The sequence below is a fragment of the Nuphar pumila genome, chromosome 1 (genome assembly GCF_984573655.1).
Source record: "Nuphar pumila chromosome 1, dmNupPumi1.hap1.1, whole genome shotgun sequence".
Classification (NCBI taxonomy): Eukaryota; Viridiplantae; Streptophyta; class Magnoliopsida; order Nymphaeales; family Nymphaeaceae; genus Nuphar; species Nuphar pumila.
This window is the reverse complement of record NC_143249.1, coordinates 72,978,179-72,993,251: the sequence shown is the minus strand read 5'-3', so window position 1 is coordinate 72,993,251 and position 15,073 is coordinate 72,978,179. Positions and strand designations below refer to the sequence as shown.

At 37.5% G+C, this 15,073-nt stretch overlaps 1 protein-coding gene across 1 annotated transcript; it reads left to right on the top strand.

The window, feature by feature from the left end:
• Positions 1 to 6,337: 6,337 nt before the first annotated feature.
• On the top strand, positions 6,338 to 7,183 carry LOC149849028 (small ribosomal subunit protein mS81 (rPPR8)-like). Its single transcript, XM_090006552.1, has one exon. It carries the CDS (start codon positions 6,338 to 6,340, stop codon positions 7,181 to 7,183), a length of 846 nt encoding a protein of 281 aa, XP_089862678.1.
• Positions 7,184 to 15,073: the final 7,890 nt, after the last annotated feature.

Here is a 15,073-nt window from a genome sequence, read left to right as displayed (position 1 = left end):
TGTTGTCACCAAAAAAGGGAGGAACATCAAAGTGAGGTTTTTTTACCTATACCCCACACGTGCTGGAATGGCCCCATGCATCCTCCAACACAAAAAAAAAAAGCCTTGGTTGCCTGGCTACCTTGGTGTGTTGAGTGGGAGGGCCTCAATGTGATCTACGAGATATGTAATCGACAGCTCAATAAGCTACAAGTGGTTTCCTTGCTCTGTGCTCACTTGATGCTGAAAAAGTTAAGTTTGTGTCTATTCGGCAATCACCCAAGCCTATTCAACATGCTTATGGATCTCTTTCATCTTATCATTAATGATAGAGGGCAATGGTTGCTCCATTTGATCAAGTTTACTCTTATACCAATCTGTTAGACCCTTTGGATTCTCTCATGAAGAAGGCTTAAAAGAGGGACCATAAGGTAGATTCGGATTCACAACAAACAAATATTGCAATTTGAGACCAAAGGACTCAAGAAGATCGAACCTATAATTTTTAGATCATGAGACATGTGGTTCACATTTTGGGAGTATTGAACCCTGTTGAACACAATAGAGGAGAGGTATGAGGTTTCTCATGGTTACAAATAGGGCGAAACAACGAGAAATGAAGTCAAACAACTAATCAGGTAGGTGTAGTTTGGGCTCGATAAGCATTTTGGGTAAGGTGTTAGATCTAGAAATGAAATAACATGGTCAAAGGGTTTTAGGGTGAGCTAGGGATGTGTGTAAGGGTCTTGTATAAGTTCTAAACAGAGGGGAAAGGTGCTGATGGTCAGGGTTTACTAGTTTAGGAAAATCAGGTGAATTAGGTACCTGACAAGGTGCAGTTTTGAATTTTAGGTTATAGAAAATTAGTAAAGGCTGAGTTAAGGCTATGAAGAGGTTACATAGGTACCTTGGAGATCTGTAGAAGGATGAGAAGGATTTCTCCACGTTCTGGATCTCAGACATATGATCTATAATGTAGAAACATCGATTAGCTCTCTAAGAAAACAGAAATGCACGGTCTGAGGCACAGAAGGAGCTTGGGATCTTCTGGAGGATGAATCGACCAAACCTTGGGGGTCTAATCATCATATGATCCTCTAATATGCTCAAAGAAGGAGAGGTAAGAGAGGAAGATGTGAGAGAAAGAGAAAGATAAGACATCCAAAGAGAGGGGGACAATTAGAGAGATTGTGTGTGAGAAATCAATGTTTTATACAATGATTTTCAAAGGAGATCCCTAGATCTCTATTTATAGATGAGAGGTCTGAAGTAGATACCATAATTATTAAATAAAATTAAAACTATCCTATAAATTCAAAACGCCCTCTAGTTGCCAAAAAAGATATCCTACTAGACAACCAAAACTAAACTAAAGTAGGAGACTAGATTTTTATCTTGAATTGAACTCTTTATAAGCCTAAGTCTTAAAAAAAATCAATCAAGGAAAGCCAAAGTAGACTTTATATAACCTCTCCTTCTTTGAAGGAGGAAGAGGGATCTAGAGAGGTGGGGACATCCCAACCTCTTCCTCTAATGTGATGCCCCCCTGTCGGCCCTGTTGGGAGGATCACCTCTGCTCTGAGGTGTCAGGTTCTTCTTCCTCCTTCAATGGACATGTGTTCATTGACTTTTTCACTAGTGGAGAGGATACCTCAATTGTCATATCATTACCCTAGGCCCACCTTAACCTAAGAAGCCTTCTTTCACTACTAAGGTGTTGTTTGTATCTTAGAGCGCAAATTCTGACGAGTTCTCTGAATCTAGTACCATATAAAATATATATTTATGAAAAAAACCCTAAATGGTAAATTTGGTGGCAAATATTAAATAAAACATAGGAAAATATAAAAAAAACATCTATAGAAACAACCAAAATACAAATATGCATGGGGCTATTAAATGCTTATATCTACAAAAAAAAAGTAATAAAACAGTATGCATATATATATATATATATATATATATATATATATATATTGTTTGTATGGAACTCACCTTATGACCTAACCAGGGAAGTCAATGAGAAAGATACTGCAACCTTGTCGGAATGTAGCAAGAAAATTTCATGAGAATTGCACAATATCTCATGAAAAAGGATTTTAGAGAGAAAATGCTGAGGGTTTTAGAAAAAAAGAGGTTAGTGTTCTTTTTAGAAACAAACAAAAAACAAAAACAAAAACAAAATGAATAAAAATAACTTTATATATGATTTAACAAGTCAAAAATTAGGTCAAGCGAACATCAGAGTAGAAAGTTATGGTCAAAATAAGGTGATTTGTTTAGCAAAAAAACGTAATTTTAGGTAGTCCCATTTTGAACACATTTTTTACCCCCAAAAAAATCAAATTTTATTTTTTACTCAAAATATGAATTAAAGTTGAGTATGTTAAATTTTCAACTCATCAAAAATCACTTTAAACCGACATCAGGATAAGAAATTATGGCCAAAGCAAGTTAACTTGTCATACTTGTTTTACTCATTTCCTAGATTGTCATTATTGGACCTTGAAATGTCATAATTACTCAAGAATTGTCATTATTAGATTTTGAATTGTCGGTATTACAACCATTTTTTTGTGATGGCATACCCAAACAAGAAATTACCATTTTAAACTTTCAGGCAATTTCTCGTGATATTATCACGAGATTTTCATAAATCTCATGATATTTGTCACTATGGTCTAGATGGGTCCGATTTGGAAGTTTAGTTGGATCTGGGTCAGAATCAGATCTTATCTGAATTGTTTCGTCTATTTTAGATGAAATGCAATATATATATACTTGACCTATGTTTCGTAGCTCATCAATTTGAAAGTGGGTCTGATGCAATGGTGTGAAAAGTGTTGAGGTGTATTGAAGCGCTCTACCAAAAAAATAAAGTCGAGGCGTAAGCCTTAATTTTTTTAAAACAAAAATAAAAATAAAAAATATCTAGAAATGTAAATAAATAAAAAATTTAATTTATTGATAAAATAACAATCAATAAAAAATAAAAAATCTAAAATAAATATTGAAAATATGAGATTAACATGTAAAAGGAACATTAAGGCAACAACTTATTTATGTTAACTAATGGATAAAATATGAGCATTCAATAAAAAAATAAGTAATAAAATTACTAACAATAAAATTTCTCAACACCATGTTATCATAGGAAAATGCATATTAGAATTAACAAACAAATCTTTAATGTATTTGTCATAACTCTTCAAAATGAAAGTGTTATAATATTGACAAGTACAAATAAAAGACTCAAAACATATATAAATTCATATAGTTCTATGATATGAATTAGGGCTTAGGTTCTTTTTTTTTTGACAGAGAAAGCTGGGGGTTAGGCAAACCCTTACCAGTTATACAACCATACCATTTGGGGTTCGAACTTGCAACCTCCCAATGCAAGGTTACGTGCACTAACTACTCTTAAATATGAATTAGTGCCTAGGTTCTTATATGTGGGAAAGGAAAACAAAATTTACATTCACAACAGACATTATCTACCAGAAAGAAAACAAAATTTACATTCATAATAGAGATTATAAAGAATTCAATGCATTATATAAAACCTGAAAATTACACTTGCTTATGTCATTTCTCTGGAAGAGAGTCTCTCTCTCTCATATATATATATATAGAGAGAGAGAGAGAGAGCATGTCCTCTTCTTTTTTCTTCCTTTAGAGAGAGAGAGACACGAAGAGAATGCCCTAAACCCTCGGGCCTCCCCTCATTTTGGGTTAAATGGAGGCTTTGACCCCCATTTAACCTGAAAACCCTGAGGCACCTTATCACGAGGCATACGCCTCAAGGCATTTATGCCTTATCAGCTCGCCTCTCGTCCAGGCACGCTTTTCACAACTATGATATGAAGCCATATTTCTACCATAGTGACAAACGTTTTTATCGGCATTTTCTCGTTTTTCAAAAACTCGCAAGAAATTGAAATAATTCCATAAATCTTGCATTTTTTGGCAAAATCTTGGCAATAAAATAATAAATCTTATTAATATTTTTTATAAGAAAATATTAATAAAAATTATTTAAAAATAAAAATCTATGATTTTTTCATAATAATATCGTGTTTAAATCACGGTATTTATGTTTTTTCATAAATCTTGCGATATTTTGAAAATCTCATGACGTTTTAAACTTTTAGGCAATTTCTCATGATATTATCTCAAGATTTTCATAAATCTGGCGATATTTGTCACTATGATTTCTACCACCTATTTTGGGTCAGAACTGGATCCTAAACTGGACCCACTCATTGAGAGTTGAATTAATGATTGTCTACCTTACCCAATGTTATCAGTATCGGTGCATATCTGCCTATCCACATCATATTGGCAGAAAATTGATGCGTTGCAATCCTGAATCAGCTATTTTTTAATAAATGTAAAAAAGTTACCCAAAAATAAAGTTTTAATATTATTTTAATGGTTTTATTGACACATAATAGTTATTATTATTTTTAGGCCTATACAAAACGATTCACTTGAGTGTCGGTATGGGCCCGATACAGCTGAATAGGTAGCCAAACGATTTCGAGGGCGATACCGATACTAACAACATTGACCTTACCCGGCCCATGTCTGACCCATTTGCAGCCCAATGCCGAGCACCCTTTTTCATCAGTAGTCACTACAAACCACTGCCACAACCGCCAACAATATCAGAAATATCGTTCTCAAAAGATCGCGTCAAGGGATATCCAGCGATAAATTAAAGTTTTTTGTTCCCAGAAAGCTTTCAAGAAAATATAGAAATATGTCAAATGGTTATATAAGACTATATTATAGAATTAAAGATGAGCGTTGTTACTGCTGCATTAAAAGTAGGTAAAGAACGATATTGGTTTTTTTTTTCAAAAAGGGGCGCCCTATTTTGAAAACATCTCGTTTTTCTCTGGAATGTATCAGCTCCCTCAGAAGTGGCGATATTATAAAAAATATCGCAGACATTTTGCGGATTCTAAAAGCCTTCTACGGTTATGGTACAGCATAAACCCTGGGATTCGTCGGTGGACCGGGGGGTAGGGTAGGGCCAGGGGCGGAGAACAATGTCTCCATCCCCGCTCCGTCTCAAAATTCTACCCTCCATCCTCACACCCGTTTTGATTTTTACAGACTATCCCGTTTTCATGTCTTGTATCCTCAGTCTAAACAAGGCGAGGCGGGACGGCCCGTTTCCCTTCGGTCCACTGCCCATCTGTAAAAACTGATTGGGCAGGGCAGAGAGAAAAGCCTAAGTCCGTCGCCGCAGGGGTTTTTCTGGCCTCCATCTCCGATCCAAACGGAGCGAGAAGGGGTGGGGCCCCGGTCCACTGCCGTCCCTAACCCTAACCAGTGGCAACGGCAGTATCTCTCTTAAACCCACGCCCTCTTCAATCTCTCGACTGAGCCAGAAGAATGATGCAGCGGGCAGTCCCGAAGCTCATCTCCAATAGGTTCTTCAGTCGTCTGTACCAATGCCGAAAGGTGGGGTTTCTCCGTTACCAGGTGAGCGAACCAGAACCTCAGAGATCTCCATATTTTCCTTCGTCTCCCTCGCGCTCTCTCCATCAAAACGTTGTTTCCTGGAACCTTTTTGGCACAAAAATGAGAAGCCGAATCTCCAATTTTGCTTCCCAACCGGCCTCTCAAACCACGGGTGGTGGTGATGTGGACTCTTTGATTGAGGGCCTTTCTGGTAAAGAATGGTGTGAAGAAACCGTAAACCACTTGGAATCCATTTATCTCTTGTGGAACAACGTGATGGCATCTTGCGTGTTGAGAAGGCTTGATGCCAAACCGATCACGTCTTTGAGTTTCTTCAATTGGGTATCGATGAAAATCGACGGGGGATTGGATTCCGCTGCGTACAGTATGATGCTTGAGATGTTGGTTCTCAATGGTCGCATGGGGGAATTCTGGGATCTCTCCGAGCGGATGAAGACGGCGCGCCTTAGAATGTATAAGGGCACGCGTAGAAAGATCAGGAAGAAGTTTGAGGATGAGAACATGGCGGACAGTTCGGCGAGATTGGACGAGTTTTTCGGGTTTAAAGTTAGAGGGAATTTAGAGAAATTTGATGAAGGATATTCGGAGCTGCGCGATGAGATAGTCAAGCTAGTTGGCAGAAGAGAGGAATGGGCTGTAGAAATGGGCAAAGAAATGGGTTCCATATCTTCGAATCTATCGGACGGGTTGGTCGTTAGTGTATTGAGGGAGCTCAAGAGGGATCCCATGAAAGCATTGATGTTTTTCAGAGGGCTTGATGAGAAGTTGAATTACAAAACACAGTGCAGTTACGTACAATTCAGTGATCAGTGTATTGGGCCGAAGAGATTGCATTAATTGGTTTTGGGTTATTGTGAAGGAAATGAGGGATTCAGGGGTTGAGATGGAGCTTGCCACCTATGAGAACCTTTCAAGGCGGTTCCAGAGGAGAAAAATGTTGAAGGATGCTGTTGATCTGTACGAGTTCATGGTTGCGGGTCCACGCAAGCCTCCTGTTCAAGACAGCATCTTTCTTTTGCGGAGAATTGTTGTCTCCATTGTACCGGATTGGAGTTTGTTCTCTAGAGTTGTGAAGATTATGAGTTCATCCGGGCAGTCACTGACGAAGACGGCGTTTGATGGCATCCTGAAGTCCTTGACCAGCGCCAGAAAATTGGGTGAGACAGATCAAGTAATGAAATCCATGGAAGAAGGTGGATTAGTACTTGGCAGTAGTTTATGTGGTAGAGCTATTTCTGCTCTATGTGAGGCTGGTAAGTTGGATGAAGCATGGAAACTGTTTGATGAATTGGTGGATCTGGGTTGCACACCTGATTTGATAACACTGAAATCTGCTATCCAAAAATACTGCCTTTCTGGCAAACTAAATAAGGCATCATCCATTTTTCAGAGCATGATGGAAAGAAATGGAATCATGTATCCTGATGCTTTAGATGTATTAGTGAATGGGTTTTGTGACAAGGGTAAGGCTGTTGACGTGTTGCCATATGTTTCTGAGGTTGTGAACAAGGGAAAACTGAGACCAAATCATAATACGTTTAAAGTCTTGATACAAAGGTTAGCTTGTCAAGGAAATCTGGAGGAAGCATCAAAGGTACTGATCTTGATGAAGAGCCAGGGTTTTCCACCTTTCTTGGATCGGCTTGTTGAATATGTTTCCAAGTCTGGGAATTTTGAAAGCAATGACAATGAAAGACTATCCTGCTAATTCAGTGTTTCTGCTGAGATTAAGAGGTTTTAAGTTTAAGTTTTCTTAAACTAGAGGTTATTTGATATTTAGTGTTTAATGAGGAACTTGTGTGTAAATTTTTACATTGGCTTCTATCTATTTAAACATAGAGATTAGCCCTAATCAAATTAACGAGTTCTCTCTCTCTCTCTCTCTCTCCTCTGCCTCGGCTCGGGTGCTCCTCATTCAAGTCGCAACATGGTATCAAAGTTGTGAATCTCGGGAGCCTGAAAACGTGATTGTTCTACACCAAATCGTAAACAGGTGTGGGTGTTTTTTTTCTAATTGCATAGATCTGATCACGGATCTGATGTCTGACTTACGTCATGACACAGATCTGTAATCAGATCTACAGATCGATTGCGGTTGGGAGTTACGGAAGAGCAGACGTGCTTTTATGTGTCGTGGAAAGTTTTTTTTCTTCTCAGGCATGATTTCTGTGCAATAGTAGCAGCCTGTTAATCAACTTTTTTTGTCATTTATGTGTCGTGGGAGCAGCAGTCGTGATTCATGTTTTTCGTGAATTTTTTTAGCAGTCGTAACATATGTGTCGTGGAAGCAGCATGTTAATATTAATTTTTTTTGTGTTGTGGAAGCAACAGGCGTGATTCCCTGCTTTGTGGAAAGTTTTTTGTGGGCAGCTTTTATCTACTGTCGTGGGATTTATGTGCTAAAATCTGACCATGAACAAGTCGTCATGTTGGACGTTGTTCTGGCTTTCTCAGATCTATATTTCTGAGTTGTTTTATCAAGTGTATCTGACGTGGGTTGAATAGTCAGGTGTGGTCGTGGTATTGGCTTATGCGTGATTGTGAAACACGCTACTTTCTGTGTCAATTGTAGCCTGTCATGAATTTTATTCCTGGTGTGGCAAACTTTGTGTAGTCGTGGACCTGACTGACGTGTGATTATAAAACACGTTGTTCAAGTGAGTGAATCTGATTTTTTGTGGCAGCTGCAATAGCATCAAATATTCAGTATGGGTGAAACTTCGAAATGTGATTCCAAAATTGAACATATTGGGGAGTATAAGGCTTTTGCAAATCCCTTCTCGTATGATTCTTCTGTAAGGTTGAATGAAACTAACTATGTCAGGTGGTCCAGAACTTTTATGATGTCAGTATCTGGACATCGTAGAAAACATATTTTGTTGGAAGATGAACCCAATGAAAAGGTGGGAAAATATGTTACTTGGGACAAAGATAATGACATAGTTATGTCATGGATCATGAATAGTGTTGAACCCCATATTGCAGATGGTTTAATTTACTATAATACAGCCAAACATATGTGGGACAATCTTCGAGATACGTACTCACAAGAGACTAATGTGAGTCATATCCTACAAGTCGAACAGGAGATATATAATTTGCAGCAGGGAGATCAGACCTTGGCTCAGTACTATGCCTCCGTCAAAGCTGCGTTTGAAAAACTCAATGCTCACGGGCCTCTTTGTTGTTCGAAGCAAAAAAATCATCAAGAACAGACTATGGTTGTTCGGTTTCTTACAGGCTTATCTTCAGAATTCTCTGTTGCAAAAGTCCAAATGTTGACTAGATCAGATGTACCTACTCTTGCTGATGCATACAATCGTCTGAGTAGACTTGTGATCTCTCTTCCACAATATCATCTTGTATCCCAATCATCTGCTCTAGTTGTCTCATTTGGTTATGGGCGTGGAAATATTCAGAATATCAGAGGACGAGGTCGTGGGAGAGGTATGGGAGACAGAGGAAAACTTCAATGTACATTCTGTGGAAAATCTGGACATTTAGAAGATCGTTGCTGGGATAAGCATGGTCGACCAACCTCTTCTTCATCAAAATCATATGCTCCAAAAGCAAATGTTACTACACTAGAGGCAACAAATGTACATGATAATACCTCTGCAAGTGACAGTATCACCCTCAGTCGAGCAGAATATGATGAGCTGATAGCTCTTCGCTCTTCGCCCTTCGAGTTCCACCTCTTCTGTAGCCGGTGTTGCCTACTCAACAGGAAATCATCTTCATCTGGATGATAGTAAGTGGATTATTGACTCTAGTGCATCTATACATTTGTGTGAAAATTCGCTTGTCTTTTCAGATCTAAAGGATATTATTGTTCATCGAGGAGTCTCATTAGCCGATGGGAGTTCCTCACCAGTTGTTGGTCAAGGAAATATTTCTATATCCTTCACCTTACAGTTGAAAAATGTTTTTCATGCTCCCAACTTTCCTCAAAGTTTACTCTCTGTTAGTTGCCTTATAAAAGAACTAAACTGTAGAGTGATATTTGATCCGATGGGTTGTCATTTTCAGGATTTGCTGACGGGGAAGAAGATTGGTGGAGGCTATAAAGAAAATGGAGTCTACTACCTACATCATCCAGTGGGTAATGTTTATGCTGCAGTGGAACACACATCCAGTCCTGTTCAGTGGCATCGTCGTCTTGGTCATCCTTCATTGTCAAAGCTTTGTTATGTCTTTCCTCAAATTCCTTCTACTACATCATTTCAGTGTGAAGCATATCAGTTGGGCAAGCATCATTGAAGTTTGTTTCCTTCGAGTTAGAATCAGTCTAGTCATAAAGTTTTTGAACTTCTTCATGCAGATGCATGGGGTCCAAGTAAGATTCCTACTAGGACTCAGTGTCGATATTATCTTGTTATTGTTGATGATTTTTCTAAGTTTTCATGGGTGTTTTTAATAAAAGAACGATCTGAAGTTCCAAGTATTATCAAATCCTTAATTCTTGAAATAAAAACTCAGTTTGAATCTGTTGTCAAGATTGTTCGCACTGATAATGATCTTGAGTTTAAATCAAAAGTTTTGTTACAATTTTACCAAGATCATGGCATTCAACCCCAAACTACATGTGCCTATTCTCTCAACAAAATGGGGTGGCTGAGCGAAAACACCGGCATCTGCTTGATGTTGCCCGGACCCTTATGATTCAATCCAATGTTCCTGTGTTATATTGGGGTGATGCGATTATCACTGCTTGTTATTTGATCAACCGCATGCGTTCATCTTTTGTGGGTGATCAAATTTCATTACATATCCTAAAACCTAATGCTTCACTCTTCTCTTTCTCACCAAAAATATTTGGATGTGTTTGTTTTATACACAAACTTGGCCCTGACCGTGATAAATTAGTTGCTCAAGCTACAAAATGCATATTTATAGGTTATCCAAAAAATCAAAAGGGATATCAATGTTATGATCCTATTTCTCGCCGAGAGTATGTCAGTGCGGATGTATCTTTCTTGGAATCCATTTCATATTACTCTAGTACTGGTTCCCAGATGCAGGTTGATCCAGCTGAGGCTTTTCCATTACCTATACATCCTTTTCCTTTGGAATCTGTGCCCTCATTACCGAACCAAGCTTCATCCTCTTCACGATTTAATAATCCTCCATTGGTATATGTGCGTAGAGCTCCACCTCCGCAAGTGCCTTCATCCACTTCTTCTCCTGAGGTAAGTACTACTAACAATAGTGATCTTCATGATGATGATAACAGGCCTATCGCTCTACAAAAGGGGACACAACAATGTACCTTATATCCCATATCTCATTTTGTCTCCGATGTCAGAATTGGAAATCAGATGAAAACTTTTATTTCAGCCTTATCTGCTGAAACTATTCCTCTGAACTATCAACAGGCAGAGCTAGATAACCAGTGGAAGCTAGCTATGCAAGAAGAAATGGATGCTTTATTGTCTCAGCATACATGGGATCTAGTTGATTCCCTAGTGGATGTTGACATTGTTGGATGCAAATGGGTATATACAATAAAGTACAAATCGGATGGTTCTATTGAAAGGTACAATGTCAGATTAGTAGCAAAAGGATATACTCAGACTTATGGTATTGATTTCTTTGAAACATTTTCTCCTGTTGCACGGATGGGCACCATTCGTCTTGTTCTCTCAATAGTTATTCATCATGGTTGGAGCTTGTGTCAATTAGATGTGAAAAATGCTTTTCTATATGGGGATCTATCTAAGACAATTTACATGCAACAACCTCCAAGATTCGAGGTTGAGGGAAAGTGTCAGAAGGTGTGTAGATTGAGAAAAGCGATTTATGGCTTGAAACAAAGTCCGCGTGCATGGTTTCAAAAGTTGTTTGAAGTGATGACACGCTTTGGCTTTAATAGGTCAGCGGCAGATCATACACTATTTATCAAGAAAACTAACTCAGGCATAGTTGTTATGGTGGTATATGTGGATGACATCATTCTTACAGGAGATGATGTGAAAGATATTGAAGCCACAAAAGCTCATCTTCAAAAACACTTTGTTACAAAAGACCTTGGTTCACTTAGATATTTTCTGGGTATAGAAGTTGCCAGGAGCCATGAAGGGATGGTTTTGTCTCAACAGAAGTATGTTCTTGACTTATTAAAGGAAACTGGAATGTTGGGAGCTAAACCAGCAAATATTCTCATGGATCATAAAGTTCAGTTGTTTGAAGAAGGATCAAAACCGGTTGATAGCAAAAGCTATCGCTCACTAGTAGGGAAGCTACTTTATGTAACTGTGACCAGGTCGGATATTGCTTTAGCAGTAAGCAAAGTTAGTCAATTTATGGACAAACCAACTGAGGTACACTGGAATGCAGCTATAATGATTCTCAGGTATTTAAAATCTTCTCTTGAAAAAGGGTTATTATTCAGGAAAGGTGGAACTCTGGAGATAGTGGTCTACTCTGATGCTGACTATGCAGGATCTGTAGTGGATAGAAAATCTATCATAGGATTCTGTGTGTTTTTGGGAGACAACTTAATTTCATGGAGAAGTTAGAAGCAAAATGTGGTTTCTAGGTCGAGTGCAGAATCAGAATATAGGGCTATGGCCCAAACAGCTGCTGAATTAATGTGGGTTCGCTTTGTTCTTCATGATCTTCAGGTGAAGGTTTTATCTCCTATGACCATGATGTGTGATAACAAGGCTGCCACATATATAGTTAACAATCCTGTCTTTCATGAGAGAACAAAGCACATTGAGGTTGATTGTCACTATGTAAGAGATATGGTTCAAGTTGGTCATATCACTACCAAATATCTAAAGTTGGAGGATCAAGTTGCAGATATGTTTACAAAGCCTCTTGCTAGACCAAATTTCTCAAAATGTTGTGACAAGCTGAGCATGATTGATATCTATGCTCCAGCATGAGGAGGAGTGTTGAGATTAAGAGGTTTTAAGTTTAAGTTTTCTTAAACTAGAGGTTATTTGATATTTAGTGTTTAATGAGGGACTTGTGTGTAAATTTTTTACATTGGCCTCTCTCTATTTAAACATAGAGATTAGCCCTAATCAAATTAACGAGTTCTCTCAGCCGATCTCTCTCTCTCTCTCTCTCTCTCTCTCTCTCTCTCTCTCTCTCTCTCTCTCTCTCTCTCCTCTCCTCGGCCTCGGCTAGGGTGCTCCTCATTCAAGTCGCAACAGTTTCTACGCATGTTCAAAGCTTTTTCTGATGCAGGAAGACACCAACCAAGTGGCCCAGGACTTGCTTTACAAATCTCCAAGTTATATACGTAATCATGCAAATGTTTTGGATCTCTTTTCTTCTATGAAGCATGAACTTGCAGCTGCTTAGATTTGACAAACTGCAGGTCATTGTTCTTTCCTTTCTGTGAGGAACTAATGTTTCTCTGGCACTATATGTTCACTTACACTAGGCTCAAAATTACCGGTCAAAGGGATTATTGCTTGTCTGAATGTCCAAGGTGATCAGCGTTTGAATTGAATATAATGTTGTGCTTTTCAGCTCTTTCCAGAAGGATAGTAAATAACTTTGAGATGATTAGTTACTGAACAGTGTGCATGGGCCTGCCACCTATTTTTCTTTATACATACTTCTTGATCTTCTGTATCTATGTGGTGATATGGTAACATCTTGATGTAATTGAAGTTAAAGTCAGGGACCCTCTGATTCTAGTACTTGAAGACATTAGTGCTCAAAGAGAAATATACCCTGTGTCATCTCTTAATAATGAAATATGTGCTTGATGGGACTGATTTTCTCTTTCCTAGAGAAGATTCTAATTAATAGTGTATTATTACTGGTTGATGTAGAAACCAAATGAAATTTATTTAATCCTAAAGACGGTTAGTTTTTGAAGGATCAAAAGCATCAAGCACAAAAAGTCTTATTTACATATTATGAGTAAATATTAAAGATCTTGTAGGACTTGCATAGACTATTTCCGTATTCACCAAATGTATATTTGGGTATTTCTTTTTCCTTTTTGGCAAAATCTCTACTTGTTAAAATTATGATAAATTAAACAAAGATGCTAAGCTGCATTTCTAGAAATCTGTTATGATTTTACATTTTTGTGAATTTATATAAATAAATACAATTTTTATCACTGATAATCCTCATGCCTTATCCAATATAGAAAGTTTGCCATTTTCTCTACATTTTAGACATGTCATCACCTGGCATGTTATGATGTAGGAGACTGGAAGTGGCACAACAGGCACCAAGAGAACCGGCATTTTGAACCTAGTTGGAGCAATCCGTCCAAACAGCCTAGAAAACAATTGAATCAAAAGCATCAAGCACAAAAAGTCTTATTTCCATATTATGAGTAAATATTAAAGCTCTTGTAGGACTTGCATAGATTATTGACGTATTCACCAAATATATCTTTGGATATTTCTTTTTTCTTTTTGGGAAAATCTCTACCTGTTAAAATTATGATAAATTAAACAAAGATGTTGAGTTGCATTTCAGGTAATCTATTATGATTTTACATTTTTGTCTTTATATCAATAAATGCAATTTTTTTAGCTGATAATCCTCATGCCTTATCCAAATAGCAAGTTTGCCATTTTCTCAACATTTTAGACATGTCATCACCTGACATGTTATGTTGTAGGAGACTGGAAATGGCACAACAGGCTCCAAGACAACCAGCACTTTGAACCTAGTTTGAGCAGCATGTCCAAACCTATGTCACATGGGTGCGGGTACGGATGAGGCGCAATTTCAAAAAATTTAGACATGGGGACTCTGCTATATATATATATATATATATATATATATATATATATATATATATATATATATATATATATATATATATATAACAATAATAAGACTCGGTCAAAGTTGTGCCCATTAGGGGACACAGCTATATATATATAACAATAATAAGACTCGGTTATATATATATATATATATATATATATATATATATATATATATATATATATATATATATATATATATATTTTTAAATATATATAAAAAATGGATTTTTTTTAGTTTTTTGCCCTAAAAAATAGATAAAAATAGACTCGGTCAAAGTTAACCGAGTCCAAAATATGAACGAACTCGGCCCAGTGCATTGACCGAGTTTGATACTTGGTTGACCGTGTCCGCCCCATGTCCGAAGCCGCACCCGTGTCGGGGCGTGTCGACACGGGTGCGTCGACCCCTTAGCCGAGTCCGTGTGACATAGGTCCAAACAGCCTAGAAAACAGTTGAATCAAAAGCATCAAACACAAAAAGTCTTATTTACATATTATGAGTAAATATTAAAGTTGTAGGACTAGGATAGATTATCGCCGTGTTCACACGATGTATCTTTGGATATTTCTTTTTTCTTTTTGGCAAAAATCTCTACTTGTTAAAATTATGATAAATTAAACAAAGATGTTGAGCTGTATTTCTAGTAATCTGTTATGATTTTACATTTTTGTGACTTTATATCAATAAATGCATTTTTTATGGCTGATAATCCTCATGCCTTATCCAAAATAGCAAGTTTGCCATTTTCTCTACATTTTAGACATGTCATCACCTGGCATGTTATGTTGTAGGAGACTGGAAGTGGCACAACATGCACCAAGAGAACTGGCATTTTGAACCT

What these genes read in the sequence shown, in the direction of transcription:
- LOC149849028 (XM_090006552.1), top strand. Translation starts at nt 6,338, where the DNA reads ATGAGGGATTCAGGGGTTGAGATGGAGCTTGCCACCTATGAGAACCTT.